The sequence below is a fragment of the Myodes glareolus genome, chromosome 11 (genome assembly GCF_982192425.1).
Source record: "Myodes glareolus chromosome 11, mMyoGla1.1, whole genome shotgun sequence".
NCBI classification, from domain to species: Eukaryota; Metazoa; Chordata; class Mammalia; order Rodentia; family Cricetidae; genus Myodes; species Myodes glareolus.
The window spans coordinates 87,646,219-87,673,917 of NC_142036.1; the positions used below are offsets into that span (position 1 = coordinate 87,646,219).

At 40.1% G+C, this 27,699-nt stretch overlaps 1 protein-coding gene and 1 pseudogene across 1 annotated transcript; one reads left to right on the plus strand and one right to left on the minus strand.

Annotated features, from left to right (window-relative positions):
• Nucleotides 1-2,031: 2,031 nt before the first annotated feature.
• Ferd3l (Fer3 like bHLH transcription factor) lies at nucleotides 2,032-2,903 on the minus strand. Its single transcript, XM_048415784.3, has one exon. The coding sequence runs from the start codon at nucleotides 2,608-2,610 to the stop codon at nucleotides 2,104-2,106; it is 507 nt and encodes a 168-aa protein (XP_048271741.2). The 5' UTR covers nucleotides 2,611-2,903; the 3' UTR covers nucleotides 2,032-2,103.
• A 19,778-nt stretch (nucleotides 2,904-22,681) lies between these two features.
• LOC125387800 (ADP/ATP translocase 2 pseudogene) lies at nucleotides 22,682-23,861 on the plus strand (annotated as a pseudogene).
• Nucleotides 23,862-27,699: the final 3,838 nt, after the last annotated feature.

The following is a 27,699-nucleotide window of genomic DNA, read 5'->3' on the forward strand; positions in this document are numbered from 1 at the left end:
AAAATGACAAAAAGAACAATGAAGCAATTATTATTCACTAAAGTAGAATAATATTGACATCGTTGTAATTTACTGGCCTATATCATCTGCCAGACTATTTTCCCATCCTATTCGTATAGCATCAGAAACATATTTCAAGACTGGTTTCTGTCATATAATTCTCAATGATATCAATATCCATCCAAATGTAAAATGAGTGCAGTTGGTACATGACATTTTGTAGCTTTGTGTGGCTTTGTGCTTTAGTATCTGTAAGTGCTCAGAAACACTTGGGCCTTAATACCAACCTCAGAAAGCCATAGTAAGCTTTCTTAAGATGCATCTATAACCACCATGAGAATCAAAGAGAATTAAATTCAAAGAATTAGATTCAAAGAATGACAAGCTCCCTTGTGGGAGGAAGAATGTTCTGGGTGCTAACAGGAGATGTTCCTGCAGTGTTGTAGCTGAAAGGGAATGCAAACTGGCAGAGTCCAGGGAGGAATTCAGTCACTTGTGTGATGTAGGAACTGTAAGTGTCTAACACAAGTGATTATAACAGATAAACGTTGATAGGAACACTGTTTGCAATGTAACCTTTTATGAAAAAAGAGAAAGTGCTGAGCTAGCCACCTGTAAAGGAAGGAGATTATGCTGGGATACATTGGCAAGGCAGTAGTATATAGCAATGGAAATCCCCTCTAGTATTTAAAGTGGGTGAAGTGCCCATTCCATAATTCTAATGGAAAAATCAATGTTCCAGAATATTACAAATTTGTTACATATATTGACTTTCTAACTGCGTAGGAAATAAGAGAACAGAAGGAACCAGGTTGAAGGTTCTAGTAGCATTAGCAGTGGGGGCTTATTTAAATGTTCATTTCATTTTTAAGTTTTTAAAATTACATTTTTCAGTCTTTTAGACAGAGCTTATCTGGTACTCCATGTTATTATTATTGGAGGACGACAGAACATCGCGCTGCGCAAGCTCGCTACGACTGATGGGCAGAACCAGGCATCTCTTCTTTGGGATTTATCATTGGAGTGAATGGGTTGACAATTATGTGCTCCAGCTGGGTTCCTTTCCTCACTGACCTCCAGATTCAGGTGCTTCCAGGTCATTCAGGAGGAAGAAATGCAGTTAACAGAGGATCTGGTAAGGTACCCTCTCAGAACAAACCGGTTTCAATTCCCACCTGCAGCCATTTTCAAAACATTAAAACGCAGCTCTCCTTTTGGCTATTTGCCTTCGCAATAGTCCCTACGTGGCTGAAGACTGGGAGAAACTTTTCCTATCCACGATTTAAGTCTGTGTTTTAGGCGCGCAGGATTACCTGACTCCTTAAGAGGTAGCAGCTCTTATTCTTGGAAACTGTGGGAAGTGCTAATCCCGAGGCCCCCCTGAGAGTGTGGGGCGGGAGGAATCCTTCCCCACCCCCACCTCCCGCCCCAGAATGGTGGTTTTCACTGAAAGGGCTGCTTTTAACTCTGAGGCATTCTGCCTTGTGACAAAGTGGGGTCTGCCTGACAGGAAGATTGGGGTTACAGCACCCAGAGGTGGGGGGCACAATGAGGGAGGGAGAGCGGTCCTTCTCAGAGGTTGCATTTTGTGAGCTGGTCTGGTGACCTTACCCTCCTAATTTAAGCTCATCCCCTTTGCCCACTCCCTCCCCCTAACTAGTCTGAGAGGACCGAGCCCCTGCAAAGCTTTCCGTACCCAGAGAAAGTAGCCGTCTGGGCTTTTTAGGTGAACTCACCCGCACTGGCCACAGTAAAGCCCCTGCTGGAGATGGCGATGGGGCAGCAAGGAATCGTACGTGAGAAAAAGTTCTATTTTATTTTTTACACTTTTGAAAGAAGCAAGGAGGAGGAATCTCTAGGGAAGCTCAGAAAAGGCCACCCACTCCACTCAGAAGCCCTAGCGCCTTTGACCGCGGGGACCCCCAACTTGTCCAGCTCAACCCTATGAAACCCTTTTGTGCACAATCCGTCAGGAGTGCTGGTTTTACCATCTCAAACTCAGGCTCAGAAGACCAGCGGTCCCTCTGCCTTTCAAATGCTCCCCTCCAAGAAAGGCGCGAGCAGGGCAGTGGTGGTCCTCCTCGGCCCTCCTCCCGTCCACGCTTAGCGGACTTCCTTTTTCTCGCTGCTCTGCAGGAGCTCCGTCATGAAGGAAATGTAGACTATGGCCAAGCGGAGGGTCTCGATCCTAGACAGTCTCTTCTCGTAAGCGAAGGTGGGCACTTTCCTGCGCAGCTGGTCGAACGCCTCATTTAGGTTGAACATTCTCTTCCTCTCACGAATGTTGGCCGCCTGACGCTGAGCGTAGGTGATGACCCTTTTCCTTTTGGGACGGCCCAGCAAAGATGCTACTCTCCCGCGTTCCTCTCCTTCCTCTTCCTCCTCCTCCCGGTCCACATAGACCACTTCTCCCCCCTCTTCCTCCTGGTCTGTTTCCTCAAATTGCGACAGCCTCCTGGCTCTTCTCTCTCTGAACCCCAGTGTTCCATCCCTAAAAGGGACCCCAGGCGGGAAGTCGCAGAGAAGAGGATGTCTCGGAGAGGCCAAAGAGAGATCTGCGACGAAGTTCAGCATGGTAGCTTCCAAGCAGCTTTCAGGATAGGTGGCCATCGCTCATTGACTGTACCATTGATTTTCTTGCATCCAGGGCATAGCAGCGGATGGGGCTTCTTAATGGCCTTGACTCTTCAGGCGCATCTTAACCAAACGCGGGGAGATATTAAGCCGGAAGGATTATTCGCAGGGAGAGGGAAGGCTGGGACAAAGACGCTTTTCTGGAAACTGATAGAAGATGACAGGCTTGAGCACTCATAGACGGCTCAAGCAACAGGCTTTCAGGTTCCAAGAATTTTTTCCTCTGCAGTACCGAGCAGGGCAGTTCCTTCTTGGCAGCAACCCCCAGTTTTTACCTGCTGGGCTTTTGTGTCTGGTCTCACCCCTGTATCCAGACAAGGTTCTCTTGGTTCCTTATTCCGTGTAGGTCTTTCATTTCGGTTTGGATCTTCAACGTCCAAATCTTTCCACAGTGATGATTTCTCCTTGGCTTCAGGGTGGGAGCCCCGAATCTTGCCGCCATTTGCCCATGGATATGAAGCAAGTGCTTGCGCTTTTAATGATGTCCAGAAGAGGGGCCCTTCCAGCCAGGGGTCGAGGGGAGCTGTTTGTCTGGTATCCCAGTGCAGCGGCTGCTGAAAGGCAAGACCTTCCATTAGCTTAAGTAAGCATGACCAGGGGGCCCGGGCGCATTCCCCAGTGTCTCTGTTGGAACCGGTGTTTTCTCTGCTTCTAGGGCACCGCAAACAACTCACTGCCTGGTTACAGACCCAGACTTCTGAAGCCCGCTTGGGCACAATCAGCCTGACAATTGTGATACTTGACTTTACTGTCCTGGCCTTATTCTCTACAGTGGAGGGCTGTGTCTGACGGAAAAGGTTATGGTGATAATGAAATAAAAAAAATGGATACTCGGAACATTTGCTGTATATACCCTTTACCGTATGATTACTCCTTAGGTAACAAAGCAGCTCCGTACCCATGTGGTGTCCCTGCCTCCTTCCCCCCACCCTGAACCCACAAGCCTCTTTTGAAAAACACGATTTAGCCTCAGGTCACCCTCTGTAGAGGAATCAGTCTTCGAACTTTTAAATTGCCAGTCTAGTATTTGTTCTTGAACAAAGAAAAATCCAACACTTTGATCTGTGCTCCCCCGCCCCATTCGTTTGCACGCCCGCAGTAAGGGAGAATTATACCTTACTGAATTCTTCTTAAAGGAAAGTCGGAGGCTAGCCACAGAATTGCAAGAGATTGTAAATCTGATACATTAAGAATGAAATTTTACTGATTTTTGTATATCCCGAGTTTCACACAGAAACTCTCCTTTCCAGTTTTTGTTTTACTGATGGCTTTAGTTAACCAAGCAGGGTTGAGGTCTGAGGTCTGTAAAAGCACACAGAGGCAAACCACACGCTGAAGAACAATTTCAAAGATAGGTCAGAAGAAACAGCAAGCGACAGATATCTAAACGGAGACTTTTTGATTTCAGGGAGAATCAGGGAAGACAAAGGTTCTTTTCGGTGGGAAGCGCTCGGTACATTGGACAGCTCCCAGAACCCCTTTTTTCCAACTTCACTTCTCTCTCTCTCTCTCTCTCTCTCTCTCTCTCTCTCTCTCTGCCTCACCTCCCAGCGGGTGACCAAAGCAAGGGCTCCTAGTGCGTGTAGCAGGGTGGTTATAGACAAAATCAGTATTTAAAAAAAAGATTTTCAGTTTTCTTAAAAACGTAATATGTTTAGTGTGGTTTAAATGTTAGCATATACATACATACATACATAATGTATATATGTTTATATGCGTATATAATCACTTCATGTTACTTATCAGTATTTCCCAAGTTTTATGCTCTCATGTATCAGTTAAAATACTTTTTAAAAAATCCAGCATAGTCTTGAATTCTTTCTGCCTGTTCGTTGTTTGTTTTGGTCCCCAGATCCAGGGTCTACTTCAAAGTGTCCTTCTTTTATAGATTTCCCTTTTCTCCTGTTTGAATTTACTCTTCATTCCCTTACTGACATTGTGATAATTCTGCTAAGAATCTATGTTTCCCTGAAACATGCTAAAGGGAAAAGGATTTTTGTTATGGTTGCCTACTTGGTTTGTTTCTATTTTATTAAAGAATGAATGAAAAAAAATCAGAACAAAATGTGTATCTCAGGTGCTGAAGAGTTTCTGTAGTAGGCAGGAATCCCCGGGCTTGATCCCCAGCACCACATAGACTGGATGTGGGGTGCAAAGCTGTAATATTAGCATATGTGAGGGGGAAGCAGAAGGATCAGAAGTTCAAGATTATCCTCAGGTGGGTAGTAAGAGCCAGAAAGGGGAGGAGAAGGCATAGCAATACCAACTATGGTTACAGAGTCAATAGATGAGAGAAATCAGCTTCCTACTGACGTTGATATTCTTCTGATCTCTGTTTTACTTAACGTGTTATTAAATATTTGTGTAAATTTGTGGTTGATATTTTATCATCTATGGGTTTTCTTACAGTAATCATATATCATCCAAGAAACTGTCTACTCAGTGAGAAGAAATATAATAAAAACTGAATGAGACAGAGATCCAAAGCTGTGATGCAATTCCAAAGAGACAACTTTTTCCATTAAAATTTTTTAGTCAAGAGAATATTTCAAAAATCATATAACATCTAACACTAGACTGGGACATTAGTATTAAAGCAAAATAAAGCTAGAAAGCCAAGTCTTTATATATATATGTATATATATATATATGACAACAGTTTTAAATATTTTTTACTTTATCAACACAGTCTCAAGTGAGACCCTTATGGGACTCTAATCATGCAGACACAATTAATGTTGAAAACATTAGGAATCTGTCATAATGACTGATTATTTTATCTATACTGTAAAGTGCACAAATAAATACAATGGGCTTTTTCTGCTTACTTTGAAATATGTTGAAAGGCTTTGTAGCTATGTGACCAACAGTAATCTACACAGTAGTCTGTGAATTAATAAAAAGCTGAGTGATTTAAAATAGTTCATCCCATAGAAAGAATATTTCTTTTTCATTTCAAGACCTCAAAGTTAATTTTAAAAAATGTTAACTCAAACATCCCAACTGTTGCTGAAAGGAATCTAAATTTACCAGTCTCAGTTCCTCTGGATTTTTGGAGTATATTGAATTTTTTTTAATCTATTTGGGGATTGCTAGAAGCTTTGCTCAGACTCCTTCCGGAGTCAGCCTGAGAATGAGTGTGCTGTGTGTGTGCACCCAGCTGATCTCCATGGAGCACTCCCAGTGAACATTTTATTTGGACCATTTTTGTAAATTCAGTCAAAGCTAAATTCAAGCGACCAAACTCCTTGAACAATAATTCTCAAGGGGGCTAGAGAGACTTTTAAAATGGTAAGTAAAGAAAGGTAGATTTAAAATAAAATCTCCAAGGGCCAAGGTAAATATAGACTTTTCAAACTGGTAACTCTTCTCCCTCTTTCTCTTCCCTTGTATTTACAGAGTTGGTCACCTGGTAAGTGGTGAAGGGAGAAGTAGGACAAAGGTAAACCTTGGTCATCATCCCAAGAGAATGTCCTAGAAGCTGTTTCTCCAGCTGTCATGGAGAAGAGTTTGGTGCTCTATTTCTATTCAATTTCAATTCCGTTTTGCGATAGCCAAGGCTGATTTGTAGATAGAAACATCTATATATTTTTTGTAGTTACATTTTATGTGGTTTATACTTACATCCTAGTGATATTTAATATTTTCTAGATATATAAATAGAAATATATATTAGTCTAGTTACATAATATATAACATTTCTACTTACATTCTAGTCAGTTATATTTAAAGTTATATATAAACTTGCTTTGAATACATGTCTTAAAATTAATGAGTTATACATGCATATGTTAATTACCTTTTAGGAAGTTGACATACTCATGAAAACAGTGTCTGGATTGCAAAAATAAAGCTCTTCTACTCAAGCTCCAGACAGTTTAAACTGTATTGCTTGGGACTGTTTCACCAAATGAAGGCATCTGTGTAGAAGCACTCAAAGCACACAGAATATTTACTAGCATCCTGAGATGCCTCTTCTACAGGTTTGTGCCTGAGTCTAACCACTAATGACTTTGAGTATGAGTGTCTGACTTCTGAGATTAATTTACACAAATTTAGAATATTAAATAAAAACAAATTCTGCATATTATTTGTTCTGAAATTCACGAGTATTGTTCTTATTGATGAATGTTACTTAATTGTGTGAAAATTGCAACATTTATGGTTTCTACTGTTGGAAGACATTTGGGACATTGGGTGTTAGGTATCCAATCCTAAGATGTCATCAATAGCAGAACAATGGATGTTGTTATTCATCTTCTAAGAGTATACTTAGTCATTCCTGTCTATCATACACTTAAAAATCAAGAGCTTGTGGTAAAGACAGCCTGAACAGTTATTGATAAGCTAATTTTCTAGGTTAATTGTAACAAATAATGCTGTCACAGTTATTGGAGATCAAATTTATTCATGGTAATGTCAATTTTTCCATTTCCTATTTTTTAAATTAAAACCGTCTTGAAGATGTGTCTGGATGCCACAAAGTGATGTCATTGTACTTTTCTGGTGATGAATACTTCTGAACACACCTGTTAGTTTACTTCAAGACATGAAGTACCTGTTTGATGTTTGCTGTGGTGGTATTGTGTTATTGCTGTTGCCTTTAAACTTTCTCCTTATTTATTTATATTTATTTAAAATGAACTTTAATAGGTCTTTTGTCGGATACTGCAAATATCCTCTCACATTCTTATGACCTGTGACCTTCTGTGTTCTATTCTTTCCTTTTACTTATTACCTCTGTGGTATGCTGAAATGTGTCTATTTCTTCACAGTGTTTGTAATGGTCCCATGAACAAAACATGCAATTAAATGAGTCACACATTTTCAGGAGTGTGGCTCAATGAAGTTAATCTTGCCATAACCATTTCCAGAACTCTTTATCTTAAAATATGAATAAATCTGCATCCATTAAACAGCATTACCCTTCCAATCCTATCCCTAAACTCCAACAAACATCACTCGGCTTCCTGTTTGTGAATCTAACGTTCAAGGTAAGAAGCTGAGCCGAGGACAGATTCTTGTTAACTTTGCTGGGACCTGAGTTCCACAACATCCAGATCTGTTTTCTTCCTCCCCGAAAGCTTGGTGATCAGTTACAGGGCCTGTGGGTGGCTCCTACTCTAGGCTGTTTGTGTGAACACATTGACAAAACAATGGAAAGAATTGCCTGAGGCTACTGGGATCAGACCCTCCAGTCTGTGCTTATTCTCCTGCCCCCATGTAAGTCATGATGAAATCTGCCTTCCATACCCTTCTTCAGCTGGAGTTTCCAGATGGAGTTGCTCTCCTCACACCACCTCTTGTTTCGGGATTAAATTGTCCTGAATTTCAGAAAGCAATAGCTTGTATCCCCTAGCAGGTGTCTTACATAAAGTGTGATCCTACTGTGTTTGGCCTTCTCTGTTAGTGGGAGATTTCATTTGGCACAATGTCCTCAAGGATCATTCATACTGTGTTTCCTTCCTTCCTTCCTTCTTTCCTTCCTTCCTTCCTTCCTTCCTTCCTTCCTTCCTTCCTTTCTTCCTTTCTACCTTATTTTCATTCCTTCTTTTTCCCCTCCCTCCTGTCCTCCTCTGTCTGTCTGTCTGTCTGTCTGTCTGTCTTGGAGAACTTGCTCTGTAGACCAGGATGGCCTTGACCCACAGAGACCCATCTGCCTCCTCAGTGTTGGGATTAAGGGCTGTACACCACCACCTGGCCTCCTTTTTTCCTAAGGTAGAATAGCCCATAATGTTGCAGAATATTTGTTTACACCTGTGAAGATGTGTCACTGTGATTGGTTTAATAAAGAGTTGAATGGCCAATAGTTAGGCAGGAGAGAAAGGTGGGATTTCCATTGAGACGGGGGGGGGGGGGGGGCGAAGAGGAGGAGGAATTGCACCAGAGAGGATTGATTGCACAAGAGGGACGCCATATGGTACAGAACAGAGGTAACCGAGCCATATGGCAGAACATAGATTACTATAAACAAGTTAATTTGAGTTATAAGAAGTAATGGGATCCAGGTAAACTAATGGCGAAGCTTTTATAATTAATAGAAAGTCCCTGGATAGTTATTTGTAGGCTGGGATGTCAAGAAAGTCCAACAAGAAAGTTACTACATCATAATATATTTAGATCACATTTTGCTAATCCACTGATGAATATTTAAATATCTTTCAGTTTTCAGCTATTGTTAGTGAAGCTGTTTGAACATGGCTAGCCAAATATCTCTTCGAGACTCTGTTTTGAATTATTCTGTGTATACATTCATTCATTCATACGAGGAGCCACTTATAACACAACACAGTGTTGCTACTTCTTATATTTAACTCTCTCTCTCTCTCTCTCTCTCTCTCTCTCTCTCTCTCTCTCTCTCTCTTTTGAGTAGCAAGAGTTTTGTTTCCCATGCAGCTTTAACGTTTTAAGTATTCAGGTACACCACACCAGTGCTCCAATCTTCCTACATTCTCTGGTGTGGAACTGTGGATTCTCCTACCCTAGTCTGCAGAGGGATTACAGTCATGTGTCTGTAATCACAGCCACAGATAGGGCTGCACTTCTGGGTTCTAAAGGCAAGCACGTGCGGACGGGCCCTCGGGTGCGGAGATGCCTGAATGTTAAAGGGCCCCTGCATGACCCATGTGTGCACATGCATGGTTACATCCATGTATGACTCAACTAAACCCTTGTGCGCATGCGTGAGTCGTCCTGTGTCATCTGCGTGTGATGTAGTCACGTCAATCCCCTGTGCACATGTACTAGGCAGCTTTTAAAAGCTGGACACACCATATCCCTCTCTCTCTCTCTCTCTGCACACCAATGCCCAGGCCTGTACGCACCCCCTCTAATAAACTCCTAAGCAGGTTTGTTGAGTGTTCCATGTTTCCTTCGCACTCGCACCAGGTAATTTCAGTGTCTTCATGCTGACTGCTGGTGCCTTATTAGAGTTTAATTTTGCATTTTGCTATGGATCAGAGCTGTTGAATTACTTTTTGTGTATTTATTGACTATGTGTGTGTTTTCTTTGAGCACATCTAAGTCCTCTGTCTACTGGAACTGCTTCACTCCACTTCCTCTTTTATTTCTTCAAAGAGTATTATTGGAAAAAATATTTTGATGGTTTAGACTATACAATGTAAACTTTTAAGCACAGTCTATCCCTGAAAAGCACTTTGAAACAATAATTGTTTTGTTTTGAACATGTAAAGAAAGGAAGGAGGTCTTTATTCACTTTGGATTTAAACATTTTGTTTTTCTGTAGGCTGCCTTATTACTGTGCTAAAAAGTGTTTTGATATAAAAAATTTGGATTCCCATAAAAGATAATTTATCTAGATTTTTGTCTTCCTTTGTGTGTCATGTGCAAGGAACCATTGCTAAGCTTGTATTTTCAGACTCCTGTCTCCCGTTTTCTTCGGAGAGCTTCATGGTTGTATGGCACGTATTCATGAATTTAGTCCACTTTTCACTAATTTTTATATATGGTTTCAGGGACAGATCCAACCTCACTCTTTTGACTATGGAGACTCAATTTTTCCAGCATCGTTTACTGAAAAGATTACCCTCCCTCTACTGAATATGTGAGAAAAGTTATTTGACCGTTTATGTGCAGGTTTATTTTCAGCTCTCTGTTTCAGGCCTTTGAGCTGCATGTGTGTCTTTATGTCATTGCTGCACTGTTCTGATGATTGTCCCTTTGCAGGGGTTGGAACCTCGGCTGTGGGTCTTTCAGCAATCTCTTGTGGAAGAAGCTATTTTCAGCATAGACCAAATCATCATTTTTAATTCTTTTATTTTCTTTAGACTGTTTAAAATTTTTTTAACATATTCTAGTATCACAAAGTCATGCATTTTTCCTAGAAGCTTACTTTTTGTTTTCATTAAAAGGAACCTTCATATGTTGAACCAATAATCTAGTCATGATTTTGGCATTTTATGGGAACCAGTGGGTGTGGTCTAGATTTCTTTACCTTTTTTTAGGTATCCAGATGGAACAACACCATTTACTAAAGAGATCATTCTTGCTAGCCTTATTTCTTTTATTAGAGTATTTCTGAACTACCTAGGTTGTTGGGGACCAGCCTCAACAAAAATTATCTCTCGCCAGGGTAAAGGCAATGGGGATTTAGAAATACAGTAAATGATATGAAGACGTGAATAAAAATAATAAAACAGAGAAATATATAGGCTAGTATCAGGAGGGAATTTCTGTGAGTACTGAAAATTCGCCCATCTTTAATTTCCAACTGCTTAAAATACCCCTGACTCCAAAATGTAGGAGTAAGACAAAAAACTGCATTAACATGACACAAGGAATTGAGCATATAAACTGGAAGTCGGAAGCTACATTCATAGTTAAACATTCTATTGCTAGAACAAAACAAGTCACCCTAGACCAAAACATTCTGTAGGCAGACCACTCTCAGGGTGGAATCCCAAGATATCTCCATAAAGAGAACGGGAGCTTAGTTAGATCCTGAGACTCTTGTTAGAGGTAGGAACAATCTACCACCCTATTCCTGGAGCACGCGGTCTGGGAATTAGCCATAGCTGTTGACTACAACCTCTGACCGACATCTAGGTGGGGCCTTTGTTTTGAGGCAGAAGCACAACAATCTTGAAGGATCTAGAAACAAGTTCCAACTCTCCAACTTGTGGTCAACGTGGAAATAAGCTCATAATTTCAGGCCTCCACACTGGATGTTCGTTTATTACAGGGTAAGAGAGTCATGTTTCTACTTAAACGGGAAATTTGCTATTGCATCTAGAATGCAAGTTCAAATAGGAGTAAAGCCTCCTTTCAATGCTGGTCATCAAGAATTGAGGAGCACCAGGTGGTGGTGGCACACGCCTTTAATCGCAGCACTTTTGAGGCTGAGGCAGGCGGATCTCTGTGAGTTCGAGGCCAACCTGGTCTACAAGAGCTAGCTCCAGCACAGGCTCCAAAGCCACAGAGAAACACTGTCTCAAAAACAAACAAACAAACAAACAAAAAGAACTTTCTTCAGTGGGGAAGAACTTAGGTTTTCTATTCTACAAACTCTCTTCTCGCCACCACTCAGCATGGAAGCAAGAGCACAAACAACAAATGCAGAAGCTCAAACACGGCTGCTGCTGCAATCTGGATCTGCAGAGCTTCTTCTCAGCTTGGTACTTTTGAAAGGTGGTAGAAATTTTAAGAGGTAGAAATTTAAGAGCCTTCTGAAATGTTTTTAGACCATTAGGTATGTGGCCTTGAAGTGGATTCACGACCCCCCCCCCCCAACCTCTTTTTTCTTTTTGTTTTTTCATTATTGGCCATGAATTAGGCAAACCTGTTGTATCATTTGCTCCACACGATGATGTATGATCTCATCCCAATGTCCTAAACTGTTATTCTGCGTAAGTCATCTGACTCAGGCGTTTGTTACAGTAACATAAAGGTGACCAGCATAGGTGAGTTCTCTAAAGCTTTATTACAAAATTAGACAGTGGCCTAGGCTTGCTTCCTCTTGCCATGTGCTAAACCTGTGTAGTCACTGACATACCTCATAGGCAGGCTGCTAAGATGAATGTGGAGCTGTCCAGGGTGTATCTGCTTCTGTGTCTATACATGTACAGCACAGGAGGAGAGGCATAGAGGAGGAGCACAATGTGCTCTGAGCCACTGAACCTGCAGTTCCTGTTAGAGATTTCTGGGGTGCGCAGAGCAGGGGAGGAAACTGCACAGGAACAATGATGAACATCCACATTTCAGCCCCTGACTGCAGATTTAGTATCTAAGGGCTTTCTCCTTAGACTATCACTACTCCAAAGCTCTGGCTGTCTTACAGATGAGTAGGAGTCAGAGAGGAACAGGCCAAGTCCTAAAGCAAGCTTTTACTCTTGAAGTGCTTCCCAATATCAAGAATCGCACTGTCTAGTTCGTCTAAACCAGCGAGGTGGGCAGCTGTTCTGGGGCTTATCCCTCCCACCAACACCATCCTAAAGTTGCTCACTTTCCTGGGGTCCACTAAAGCCACTGCCACCTAGAAATGAATTTGTCTTTATGTCAGCACATATCTGGTTCCTTACCTTCGTGTCAGAAAAAGACGAAGTGTCATGGCACACACAATATAAGTGGTTCCACGGGTTCCCCCGGCGTGGTCTTTATTTTTCCCCCCTTTTTCTGTGTCTCCAGACAGGGTGTGGATGTCTTGCTGAGCTAGAATTAGCCATCTAGATGGAACTTCACTTTATGGGAGTCTGGAAACAGTTCCTGAAAATGACCAGATAGTACACGCTTGCTTTGCTGGCTGTGCAGTCTCTGCCATGATGACTCAACTCTGCCACTGCAGTGTTCCAGAAGCTTTGGCTGTATGTAAATGAAGGTGCTCTGCATATGAAAGTGGGTATCAGGGAGTCCCTTGGGTGCTTAGGTGGTGGTTTACTGACACTTGCCCTAGGGGAGGGTGGAGTCACAGGAGACCAGGACAGGGCACCTCTAGCAGGCAGATCAGAACCTCCCAAATACAGAAGAGTAGCATATTTGCTAGAAGTGGATGTGGACTGTTTGAAAGTGCCCTACTTTGAGTTAGCACCAAGCAACAAACAAAAACAGCAGGAGAAACCGATTTAAACAGCCGATCTTCTGACATCTTTGTGAATGCATCATCTAAGAATGACTTCAAATAAGTTCTTACATTATTTGCCCCGGGCTTCTTCACCTGCAATAAAGTTGTTTCTGTTAGCCTTTGGGATAAATCTATTTTCCAAACTTTCAACTATATTAGTACTTAGTTATTGATTGAACCCTATCCAAATTCTTCACTGTTTGAAAATGTGGAAATTAGAGAGGTGTGAAGGAAAAAAATATCCCCCAGGTTGCTATAAACTAGTGCCCTCAAATAATTTCCATTTTTCTCATTTCCTATGCTGTATTTTTGTACATTACTTTTTAATCGTGACTTTCCTTTGTAATAAAATTTATAGCACTTATGTTCATCCTTAAAGTTAAGTATTTTTTGTACATTTGTAGATTAAAATGCTGTGTGACTTTGTAACTTAATACATTTCAAAGGGGTTTATTCTTATACTACTTACGATACAGAAAAATACTAGAATTAAGTTAAAACATATGAAACAGCCTACTTCAATTCAGTTTTAGCTAAAAATTGGATCATTTCATTTGCTTTAACCTAATGTGTTTGAAGATACAATTATTTAATAAAAAAGTAGAATTAAAATATTGTGATCAATTGAATATTGACATATTTTTTATATCAATATATAGCAGAACAGTTAGCATACTATTCTGTTATTGTCTAAATGTACTATGCAGTACATTTTAAAATACAGTAAACATTTGAAAGGTTTATTTCTGTTGATGGTATCCTTGACACCTATGGCGTGGATCTTAAAGTTTGGGGTGAGTCACTGAACAAGAGAAAACACTTAATGAAAGTATTTAATGTAGTACTGAGGGTGGAAAAAAACGATGCAAGATATTCAGGATGAAAGGATTGTTGGGGAATACTGGTAAGTTGGGGGCAAATTACTGCTCTTAAGAGGCTCCCAAGGAATAGCATAATGTTAAAATTTTAAATAAATAAATATTAAATAAGTACTTGAAGTCAATTAGAAGCTTGGTTCAGTTGCAGATGTAGGAAAATCATATTGGCAGAGAGAACTGATGCAGAGACAAGACGAGGTGTAGGGCTGACTGGGATACTGCAGGACTATCATGGGAGGTTCTGCCTCAGAAAGGAAAGGGGGAAGGAAAGAGCGACAGGATTGAGTTTAGTGTGATGACAGACAACATTGTTCAGTGACAGGCCTTTCTGTCATTTAAGGACCTTGAGTTTAACTTTAAGCAAGAGGGGAACATTAGAGTGCTTTTTTCTCCCTTAAGCAAATATATAGAGAAAAAACTCAACAAGACAGAGGGAATAAGGAAATCTGCAGAACTGCCATAGAATTTCAGGGTATTGGGAGTTGTAGTAACATTGAAGAGCTGCATTCTGCATGCTTTCTAAAGAAAATGCAGCAAGATTTGCCAGTGCATATATATGAAGTGTGTAGGAAGGATGATTGGGGGGGAAATCAGAGCTGATCTTGAGTTCTGGGTACGCAGAAAGGGGAAATTTGGGAGAAGGTAAAGACAAGGTCAGCTTTGAACATTGTAAGTTTAGTATGGCCATTAGACAAATAGAGACACTAAGTAAGTGTATCACTTTGGATGCTCCACGCCAATGCTAAAGCATATAAGAACTCATTCTCTGTCTTTATCCTTCTGTGGCTGAGCTGGTTTATCTGCCTCGGTACCTTCCCATATCTGACTGTGATAACTTTTCCCCAGATATTCACATAGATGTTTTCATCACATCACTTAAGGTGTCTTGATAATCACAGATCACCAGAGGATCACTCTGTAATAGATAAGATGGTTCCTCATTACCCTAAACTCTGTAATCTCTCTTCTCTGCCTGCTGTCTCCTCATTCCCTTACTTTGTTTTATTTTTTTCCACAGCTCATAAACCACCACACACAAGACATATTTACTTCTTAATTTTGAGATTCCTTCAGTATGGTATGAACTCCGAAGTTTAGCCGTGGAATTAAATGTCCTGGGTTTCTTTTTCAGCTTCAATGACAGCATCAAGCGATCTCTACTGCAGTACCTAAGTTCATGCACCACACAAACCAAGGCCGTGGTCTTTGCTCTGTCCCTAGGGCATGCATGGGAGTGCTGGGACCTCACCCTGCCCACTGCACAGCTTCTCTGCAGGCATTTCCCCGTGTTATGCTGATGTTTTTTCTTTTCACTCTGTGTCACAGTCCAAGACGCTTCATATTTCATCCTGACAGTGCCTCTATCTCCTTTCATAGATATCATATCATGGCACTAAAGTCTCAAGCTCTTCCCAGTTCAGTCTTTCATCTCTGACTTTCACATGAGTTACCATCCTGCTCATCCCCATTGTCCCAAACTCTCCGGCATTCTTGATTTGATCTTTGGCATCTGAACTGGCAGAGCTGTAGCCAGGAATGTTCAGACTGAGTTATTAAATGTGATTTGGGGAGTTGCTGCCTCCATACAGGGTTGACATCAAGGACCTCATCCTGGGTCATTTGTGGAACCAACTAGTCCCTACTAAATATCATAATATAGATGATAAAAGTTTCATTGGAGATATATAGTAGGCAAAATGTTTCAGTTGATGAGATTATAAATTATCTTGGATGGTTTATCTTTAATTCTCAGATGATTTGCCAGCACTGAGTAAATAGGTTTTTGAAATCTATAATCTGAGTTATGCTTGATATTCAACTTTATTCTCCTTTGGTACCTACCCAGGACTGGAACAATAGTAATAATAGTAACAGGTACTACTGACTTGCTACGTTCTAAGTATATATGACAAGCATTTTTTTATTTAACACCTCAATAAAATGCAGACTAATCACCCAGTTCCTCATTTTGCAAGTGACACTCCAAATGGTTGAGTCAGAATTCAACCAGAGCTCTAGGGTTTGGTCCCCAACATTGCTTTCTTGAAAATATGTCGTATTCATGATATCAACACAGAGCCTTGCATAATAATTTTTCAACCATTTTGATAGCCATATCAAATTTATATCTTGAATTTTATTCACATTTTCTTTGGAAACGATCATCTTCAGTGAAGAATATTGCATTAGGTTCATCCAATTTTTTTTATTAAATAAGCTAAGATATTGATGCCAAGGGTATCATTTAGATTTATTTCTATCCTCTATTATTTCTTCTAAACTTAAGGGATTTACTTAAGCTTAAAAATGCTGGCTCTACCAGAACCAACGACTTTGAAGTGAAAGACTTCCGAACCATTTTCCTGCTTTTTTGACAGGGATTTTTGGTTATTCTGCCACTGTCTTTAGCGTCTTTGTGGTTTTGCATAGCTATCATTTGAGGATTATGGCATCTCCGTACTGGTTAGCATCATGGATGAAGATGGTTGTCATGAAGACGTTGGCATGTGTGTCTCTGTGGGTCCTGAAGGATGGTCACCTTCAGGCACCATTCACATAAATGCTGTATGCCACATGGAAATTCGAAGTTTTAAGCTAAGTTCTTTTATTTCTTTCACATTCTTCGTTCAAACTGTTTGATAACTTTCTGTTTCCTAAGCCTTAGCGGGTGACCTCTTCCTACACATTCCTTTGGGATTTAGCACAATTCTAAGACCCAAATCTGAGTAAATCACTGCCATCTACACTGACTGTCCCGTTCATTGTGACTCAAAGACTTGTTTAAAGTTGGGGCCTCACCCCCATGTGGCTCAGTCAATGTAACTGCTCTGGGATCTCCTGCCTGTCTGTTTCTATCCCACACATGCATCTAGTCTCCCAAAGCTTCAAAACTGAGTATACTTTTTCCTACCAGTATTTTGATGAAGTAAGTCATAAAACAAAGCAATCCCACACCTACTCGGAATTAGGATTAAAAAAGGGGTTATTTATTTAAAAGGAAAAACTTACAGATCACTGTCCTAGACAACAGCCTCCTGCAGGACCAGGAAAAGCGTCTAATACCCAGAAGCAGAATCCAAAGCAAGCAAGAGAGAGAGAGAGGGCTGCCGCTGCTTATTTTTAAAGCGAAAGACACCACACCCCAGTGGGCTTGTATCTCAAAGGCTATTGGCTAAAGGAGCAAAAGTAGCTCTGGCAGCAGTATTTCAGCTTCTAGTCCCCTGATTTCATCTGCCTTCCTCCCCCATGGCTAACTGACATTGAAGTAGCCCTGGGGTTATCATTAACAGCCTGGTTTGGTAAATTACAATCCTTCACTTCTACTTGAAGTTCCTGATAGATGCTGTGATGCTGTATTGCTAATGGTATGGTCAATTTCCTTTTTTTTCTTTTTCCTTTTTAAAGATCTTTTTTTTATTAATAAAATCCATTTTTATTCTATGTGTTTTTCACATCATAATTTCCTTTTTAATTAAAGGCCAAGTTATAAGATTTTGGACACACTAGTATTTTATAGACAAAGCAAGATATTTCAGGATTGACTTTGTTCTAAATCTTCCTTGACTGTGATGACTTTAACCTTGCTTGTCTACCAAGTATTTACATAGGAGATTGATGATATTTATAAAAAGAGAAAAAAAATCAGTATGAGACTGTAAATGCAAATTTTGAGCTAAGTATTCAAAACTCTAGTCTCAAATTACAGCACAGTAGTAGTTTCCTTTGCCACAGGGCTGACCTTGTAGAGAATATGCAGAAAAGGCACACAACTCATCTACTCTAGTGTTGCCCTCATTGGTAAAGCCCATGAACATGGTCACTTGCTTGACATGTAAATAATTTTGTTATCATGAAAGTGCTATTTAAACTGATTAGGATAAAAATCAACACATGCAGAGAGTTTGTGTAGTTAAACCATTAAAATCTAATCAAAATTTGATGAGTTGTCCTCATTAAGGAAGATCTCTCTCTCTCTCTCTCTCTCTCTTTCTCTCTCTCTCTCTTTCTCTCTCTTTGCAGCAGATGTCAGTTAATACAGAACCACACAGCCGTTTACAATGCAGATCATGAGTACTGTGGAATGCCCAACCCCACTGTGACATCTGTGCAACTCACGCTCCACATGGCTCGGGAAACATTCTGGAAGCGGAAGTAAAAATACTGTAAGCTGAGGAGGACTATGGCAAAATAGTCTATTTTAGACAGGCCAAAGTCATTGCATTCATGAACTCAAAAAAGGCTTTGCTGTCTGAACAAGACCTACATGAGATCAAGCCAGTTAAAAATTTAGCACGGACTGGAGAGGGGCCCCTGTAGTCCCACCCCTAGGTGAGGAGCTTTGGCAGCTGAAGGTCTCCAGGATAGATAACCTCAAATGTTTTTTTCAAATAAGTCACCCTTTTAGGTTGCCCATGTGGATAGCTTACATGAATGCACACAAGCAGAGCACTGAGCAGACTCAGTGCACACAAGCACGACACTGAGCAGACTCAGTGGACTGTGAGAAAAGGGCATGAAGTTGGGAAGCAGACATGATCATGTGGGTTGTGGGTGGTGTGGGGAGGGGTATTGCGGTTAACATGATCAGAATGCATACATGTAAGAAATCCTCAAATAATGAATTTATTTGATATAATAGTAGAAACATATAAATTTTTTGTATCATATAAAAATTCAAAATAATATAGTTAAGGTATCATAAAATATGTAAGAGAATTGTACAAGCCAAGAATATTTGAGGTTCAGAGACCACACAGACTGCTTGAAGTCTAGGTAGGCTGCCTGTCTGCCAAACTCCCCCATTCCCCCACTCCCTCAGTATCTGCCCATCCTCAGATCTGCACACTCCTAGTCTCTGTGCCCTAGGCCCCAAAATAGAGAAGAGACTTCCTGCTCTACCAGAGACTGTGACAGCTGTCAGAAGTCTAGTCTCCAACTTGAGGGGAGACCCCTGTTCAACGACAGGCCACAATAACCAGAATACCAGAGAGGAAACAGAAACCATGAACAAAACACCCATCCAATGAGGACTCAGAAATCAGCATCTAGACCTATATAACCCAAAATCAGTTGTCTAGAGGCCAGTGTAAGAACACAGCAATAGTCAGGACATTATGTCACTACCAGAATCCAGTTATCTAACTATTGCAAGCTCTGAATATTTCAATGTTGAGTGCATGCGGGGGCCCTTTTGTTCAATCCTGCCCGGCTAGCTTAACCTCTGAAATAATTACACAGAAACTGTATTCATTTAAACACTGCCTGGCTCATTATTTCTACCCTCTTATTGGCTAACTCTCACATCTTGATTAACCCACTTCTATTAAATCTGTGTATCCCCACGTGACTGTGGCTTACTGGAAGATTCTAACCTACGTCCATCTCAGGCCAGAGATTCATGGCATCTGCCTGACTCTGCTCTTCTTCCCAGCATCCAGTTCTGTCTTTCCTGCCCATCTAAGTTTCTACCCAATCAAAAGGCCAAGGCAGTCTCTTTATTCAACCAATGAAAGCAACACTTCCTACACCATTCCAACATAGCAGAAGCATAAGTAAGAGATCTTAAAACCAACTTCATGAAGATGATTGAAACCCTTAAAAAAGAAATGAATAATTCCCTTAAAGAAATTTAGAAAAGCATAAACAAATAGTTGAAGGAAACAAATAAAAATGTTCAAGACCTGAAATTGTAAATAGAAGCAATAAAGAAATCACAAGCTCAGGGAATTCTGGAAATGAAAAGTCTAGTTACGCAAACAGGAACTACAGACACTAGCATTACCAGCAAAATACAAAAGATGGAAGAGAATCTCAGGTGTTGAAGATAAAAATAGAAGAGATGGATACATTGACAAAAAAAAACCAATTAAGTCTAAAAAAATTCCTGACACAAAACATCCAGGAAATCAGAGAAGTTATGAAAGACCAAACCTAAAAATAATAGGAATAGAAGAAGAAATGCAACTCAAAGGTCTAGAAAGCATTTTCAGCAAAATCATAGAAGAAAATTTTCCTAACCTGAAGGAGATGCCTATAAAGGTACAGGTAGTATACAAAACACTAAACAAATTGGACAAGAAAAGAAAATCCTCTTGCCACATAATAAATACATTAAACATTCAGAACAAAGCAAGAATATTAAAAGATTCAATGGAAAAAGAGAAAATAACATATAAAGGCAGATCCATTAAAATTACTTCTTCTCAATGGAGAGTCTACAAGCCATAAGGGCCTGGACCAATGTGCTGCAGATTCCAAGAGACTGAAGATTCCAGCCCAGACTACTATACCGAGCAGAACTTTCAGTCATCATAGATGGAAAAAACAAGATATTCCATGATAAAGTCAAATTTAAGCAATAATCAAAAGAAGGTAAACACACAGAAATACACACCAGCATCAGCACAAACAAAATAACAAGAATTAGAAATCATTGCTCATAGATATCTCTCAGTACCATTGGACTCAATTCTCAGGCTAATAAGTGGATGTGAAAACAGGCTCCATCTTTCTGCTGCAGATAAGAAACACACCTCAACGTCAAAGACAGATATTTGCAGTACTTAGTAAAGGGCAGGAAAACATTTTTCAAGCAAATGGACCAAAGAATTAAGCTGGTTTAGCCATTCTAATAGGTAACAAAATAGACTTCAAACCAAAATTAATCAAGAGGGATATTGTGGTTGAATAGGTATGGCCCTCCATATACTCATGTGTTTGAATGCTTGGCCCATAGGGAGTGGAAGAATTAGGAGTTGTGGCCTTTTTGGAGTAGGTATAGCCTTATTGGAGGAAGTGTGTCACCATGGAGGTGGGCTTTGAGGTATCATATGTTCAAGTTACACCCAGTGTGATACACAGTCTCCTTCTGCTGCCTGCAGATCAAGATGTAGAACTCTCTGCTGTGTTATTTTGTTTGTGTTCTGACAAATAAAGTCTCCCTGGAGATTAGAGGGCAGAGCTAGCCACTAGTTAACCATAGAGGTCTGAAGGTCTGTACGGAGAGAAGACAGGAAGTGATAATACTGGGCAGAGAGAGGAAATGATAAGGCAGGGAGCAGACAGGATTTCGACCCCTTTCAGTCAGGGGTTGCCGAGAGATAAGAAGTAACTGTGGCTGCTCCTTTGCTTCTCTGATCTTTCAGTGTTTACCTCGATATCTGACTCCAGGCTCTTATTGATAAGACCAACTAGGTTAATGTTTCATCTATAACCCAACTTTTAGGGCATGAATTCACAAAAAAAGTCACCAGTACAAGTTGGAGCTGCAAGCAGCCAGAGTGGAGTCTCCACCCTACCAGCTAGGCTTTCCTTTTTTAACCTTCAATTCCTCTGAGCAAGTCTGGGATTTTTGTTGCAATCTCTCTGCAGCAAACTCCACAGACTCTTGGATTCCAAATGCTGCCAGAGTTAGCCCCTCACACCAGCCAGTTCTGCCCTTAGACAACTCCTACTGCACATGCTTCCCCCCTCCAATCCCATGTGTACATTTTCCAGACAGTGGGCTCCTTCTCCCGGTGGATCATGGGTGTTTTCTTATACCTCCTCCTTGGGCTGCTGCTAAACTAGGTAGCTGCCTTGAAAACTCTCTGGGACTTTTACTGTTCTTTCAGCAGCATCAGCCTCCCACGTCACCTTCATCTTCACTATCATCATCAGCAGATTTGGTCAGGTAATTGAGAATTCTTGAAAAGGGAATTATTTTTTTAAACAGGTTTTTTCCCCACGTTAAAAATTGGAAATACAACTACAATAGAGGGAGTTAGGTTTCTGTATGATTACATAGTGAATGGTTTAAAAACAGACCAATTAAATAATGAATAATTAACTGAGATGGGATTTACATAATGTCTCATTCTTGCTTTATTCCTAAAAAAGTTGGTTGGTATAAGTGCCAAGATACAGTCTTTAGAAAAATGCGTTAAGACAGATCACAGAGATATTCAGATCCAGACGGAGGAATTTAAGGGAGAATCATTCTCAGCATTACAGGATAAGGTTAAAGAGGAACAACCCAAGGTTTTCAAACAACCTTAATTTATCCAGTCACTTTAAAGAAACTTCTAAATGACAGGTATCCCCAAGGCTATACAAGAGCTGACTAAACTAAAAATATTAGATTTGAGGAAATTTAAGGAAGCAATAGTTTCAGATGGTATGCATTCACCTTTTTGTGAAACAGATGTTAAATTCATGGTCAATTAGTAACAGAATTGTCCTACAAGACTAGTTACAGCAGTATTGGAACCTGGTTCTCAATTGCACTGGAAGATCTCGTGGAAAGACAAGGCTAGGACCATTGAATAACGAAGAAGGACTAGGGGTATTGAAATCTCCCAAGACCAACTTCTTGGAGAGGACGATTATGCTAATGTACAAAGACAGTTTCTATATGATAGCCACACCATGGTTCTATGCTATGCAGCTGCTTTCAGTGCTTGGAACAGAATTGAAGAAATCAGAAAGAGAAGAGTGTCATTTACTAAAGTTTTACAGGGCACAAAAGAAATCACTGATTTTCTTTAAAAATAAAGATTGACTTCAGCCCAGAGTCCGGGAATCAAAGCCGGTTGTCAAGACAGTCCAGTTCCATACTCCTCTGCCTTTTCTTTCTCTTTCAACATGACAGATGCTGCTGTGTCCTTCGCCAAGGACTTCTTGGCAGGTGGAGTGGATGCGGTCATCTCCAAGACAGCGGTAGCGCCCGTCGAGCGGGTCAAGCTGCTGCTGCAGGTGCAACATGCCAGCAAGCAAATCACGGCAGATAAGCAATACAAGGGCATTATAGACTGCGTGGTTCGTATCCCCAAGGAGCAGGGAGTCCTGTCCTTCTGGTGTGGTAACCTGGCCAATGTCATCAGGTTCTCAACTTTGCCTTCAAAGGTAAATACAAGCAGATCTTTTTGGGTGGTGTGGACAAGAGGACCCAGTTTTGGCGCTACTTTGCAGGGAACCTGGCATCAGGCGGTGCCGCTGGGGCCACATCCTTGTGCTTTGTGTACCCGCTTGATTTTGCCCGTACCCGTCTAGCAGCTGATGTGGGCAAAGCTGGAGCTGAAAGGGAATTCAAAGGCCTTGGTGACTGCCTGGTTAAGATCTACAAATCTGATGGGCTTAGGGGCCTATACCAAGGCTTTAATGTGTCAGTCCAGGGCGTTATCATCTACCTAGCTGCCTACTTTGGCATCTATGACACTGCAAAGCGAATGCTTCCAGATCCCGAGAACACTCACATCTTCATCAGCCGGATGATTGCACAGTCTGTCACTGCTGTTGCTGGCTTGACTTCCTGTCCCTTTGACACGGTTTGCCGTTGTGTGATGATGCAGTCAGGATGCAAAGGAACTGACATCATGTATACAGGCACAATCGACTGCTGGAGGAAGATTGCTCGTGATGAAGGAAGCAAGGCTTTTTTCAAGGGTGCATGGTCCAACGTTCTCAGGGGCATGGGTGGTGCCTTTGTGCTCGTCTTGTATGATGAGATCAAGAAGTACACATAATTATTTTGTAGGTGTTCTCCGCGAGAACAGGCATGTTGTATAATACACCATATCTTGAACATTCTGGACAGATTCTCTGGGCTTGTCTGTTTTATCAATGGCAACTATTTACGAGTTGAAAAGTGGGAAGCAATAATATTCATCTGACCAGTTTTCTCCTAAAGCCATTTCCATAATGACAATAATGATGGGACTCAATTATATTTTTTATTTTAGTCACTCCTGATAATAAAAATTGAAGAAATAAAAAATATCTAAAGACAAAAAAAAGATTGACTTCAGCAATAAATAGAGGGATACCAAATTCAGAAGCTAGGCAAATAATAATTGAGTCTTTGCATTTTGACAATGCTAATTCACAATGCAAAAGGGTGATTAGGTCTTTAAAGGCAAGATCAGCAGTCATAGAGGAATGGATCTGAGATACAATCAATGTGGAATCTCGTAACCATGATGATGCGTGTATAGGAGAGGTGATTTCCAGAGGCTTGAAGAAAAATCAAAATGTCAACTATTTAAGTAATAGCTGTCATTTAATTATTTAATTAATAAAGGTCATTTTAAAGGGGTTGTAGGTAGGGCATTTCTAGGAATATCTTTTTTAAAAGAATAATCCAAACAGAATGCCTCTCCCATCTGGAGTATATAGAAGGTATGGCAAAGGCCAACATTGGACCAATGAATGTAGATCAACAAGGGATAGGAAAGGCAACCCTTTGCCATCAGGAAATGCCTTGGTTCAATCATTCCCTGTCATCATGGGGGAAATTTTTCCACAGAGCAATTAAATGACCTAATGCCTATTGTAAAAAAAAAAAAATTCTGCTCTGTATGATAGAATAGCTTTCGAAGATAAAACAAAAATTTTGGAAGAAACCATAAAGCAAATATTTTGGTAAACTTCTATAAATGATCAAAGACCAAAGTTAAAAATATGAATAAATGGGGCTGGAGAGATGGTTCAGCGGTTAAGAGCATTGCCTGCTCTTCCAAAGGTCCTGAGTTCAATTCCCAGCAACCACATGGCGGTTCACAATCATCTGTAATGAGGTCTGGTGCCCTCTTCTGGTTTGCAGGCTTACACAGAGACAGAATATCGTATACACAATAAATAAATAAATATTAAAAAAATATGAATAAATGATACTGTCATTGAAGATCTTGCAGACTTTAAAGATGTGTTGACCTCTTTATGTGTTACATTGGGAAAGAGGTTTTGCTTTTGCTTCCACAGGAAAAATAAAGCTATGGATACCATCAAAATTGATGAAGATTAGATTTGAACAAGAAAAACCTCTTAATTAGAAGAGGTGATAGTTCATTAGGCAGCATGATCATTCAATCTAAACTAATTTGTAAAGCTAACAAATGCTTTTCCTTTGATCAGATATAACTTACCAATAGGGAACCTTCCCAAAGTTAGGGTTGGGGCAAGAGTTTGTTTTTGTCTTTCAGGAGAATGAAGACATCCAGCTAAGAAATCTGAAGAACAATGGACAAATAAGATATGTGAAGAAGAAGGACAAATCATCCAGAAAAAAAACTGTCCCAAGAAAAATAATAAATTGGCCTATTGATATATCACATCTCCAACAGGATAAAATGTCACAAATCTTCCCAAATGTTTGTTCCTGCTTTTCTCTTCAGATGCATAATGAATATGGTCTCTCTGTAGTCCCAGTTCACACCTGTAAGAATGACTAAGATCAAAAGCCCAAGTGATAGCTCATCCTGGAGAGGATGTGGAGCAAGGGAACACTCCTTCATTGCTGGTAGGGATGTAAACTCATACAACTACTATGGAAACCAATATGCAATTTCTCAGAAAATCGGCAATTGGCCTATCTCAAGACCTCTGTTGGGCATAGACCTATGCTCAACACTCCAAGGATACTCCATGCTACCACAAGTATACTTTCAACTATGTTCTTAGCAGCTCTATTTATAATAGCCAGAAACAGTCCACTGAAGAATTGATAAAGAAAATGTGGTTCATCTAAACAAAGGAGCTCACCCTGGTGGTAAGGGCAGGGGAGAACGGGCAGGCTGACCAACCCGAGTTGATGGAAAGCAGTTACCTTGTATACTGTGACACAAAGATTGGGAATCCTTCACAGAGGTGCTTCAGGATCTGAGATCTTTAGATACAAATGTGAGATTCTGCAAATCTCAGGCATTGCTATCGACTGAGAATTATAGTCTGTGTTGCAATGATAGTCTTCTGCAGCCCACTGTGGTAGTCCGTATCACCTGAGCCTCATGAGCATGTTTCCTAAGGTGCTTTAACTGTGCATGCCCAGAATAAGCAGAACTGTTTGAAATCTGGTTTGCCAGGCTTGTCACAATTGCTTCTGGTGACTCTGGCAAAGGTTTTTAGGCAAAAATTTTACTAAAGTTTATATAAATATAGTTTTGAACAGGATACACACTGAATGGAAATTTTAAAAGCTCCTGTTTTTATATACTATTAGGTAGTATTGTCATGTAAACCTCATCCTAAACTTTAATAGAACTGAATAAGATTCTGTTAGCTTGGGAGCTTGGAAAGCCTCCCTGTGTGGTGAACAATTAAATGTAGGACCAATGGTTTACTAAAGAAATGAAAAAAAATATGAAAACCACATAACCCAAGTAGTTATACAATACCAAGCAAGCCTTCTGAAACATATTTTTAGGGCTATATTTTGTCTAAAGTACATGGAATCAGCAGTTTTCCCATGAATTATTTTTTGATGGCTTAATATTCTGGCCCTTGTCCATCTGAAATTGCAGTTGGAAAGTACTTGTTTATATATTACAACTGTTGTTCCTTTGCTGTTCTCTAAACTTTGTTTTTTTTTTATAGTGGATTTTAAAACAATCTCCCTATTATTAAGCAGATTGTTTTATTATGATGGAGAAAAATCTTTAAATAGCTAGGTATTTATGCCAGTTAAACCAAAATTAACTTGTAATTTTTTGACTAGGACATAGTAATAGATATGTTTTATACCAACCATGACATCAGCGTTATTATAAGAGTGCTCATAGAGACAATACTAATTAATACCTTCTTAACTAATGTTCTGTCAAGAGTTTGGTGGAGGTTATTAAAAATGTATAGTCTTTGATATTTTCTTAAGCAATTTTTTTAATTAAAAATATTTTATGTGTATGAGTGTTTTGCCTGTATCACATAGGTGCAGCCTGCATGAAAGCCAGAGAGGATGTCAGGTCCCTTGGAACAGGAGTGAGGGACAGTAATGAGCATGAGGGTACTGGAGCTGACTCCGGATCCTCTTCAAGATCAGCAAGTTCTCTTAAGAGCTGAGCCCTCTGTCTAGTCCTTGAGGTTTAGAACTAATTGGTTATTTACATTTGAATAGCATCACCTACAGAAAATCAGATTACCGCAGCAAAACATGGCTTTGTTTTTGTGGCGAATCCTATGTTCACTTTTACTGCTTAAAATGTGGATGAGTCAGTATTTTTGTTATTAATAAATATAAAAATACTTTTTAAATAGTAAATATTTTAGTGACTTAATGTACAAATTGGTGTTATTTTCAGCACCACACTGGTCTTTTCTAAATGTATCTGTCCTGTTTTAAGGTCTCCCAGGTTTTGTTCACATTTTGTGTTTTATCTGACAAGCCCCTATTTACTATTATTTTCTAGGGATATGATTTGGACTTAAAATATCTTTAAATTAGAAAAAGAGTCTTCAGATTTTTTTTTTCTAGAATTGTACTGTCATAGTAGACCGAGTTGTATTTCAGGGACATTTTGAGGTGCCAATTCATATGGTTTGTTTGTTTGTTTGTTTGTTTTGGGTTTGTTCTTTTAGCTTGAGCTAATGTTTACTTAAATATAATCAACTTTGATTTCTGTTTTCAGTGTTTATTTCCTTCCTCTATCTCAACCTAAAAAAGGAAGCCACAAACAAACAAACAAACCAGATGAACTGGCATTTCAAAATGACTGTATTGCATGACTATTAGAAGCTGGTCTTAAGCAGACCTATAATGAAAATGGGCAAGTTGACAAGAACAAATGTGGTGATATTTTGTTCGCTTTTTAACAAATACAGCTTGCTGAAAGATGAGAGTATAAAGTGAGCCACTAGTTA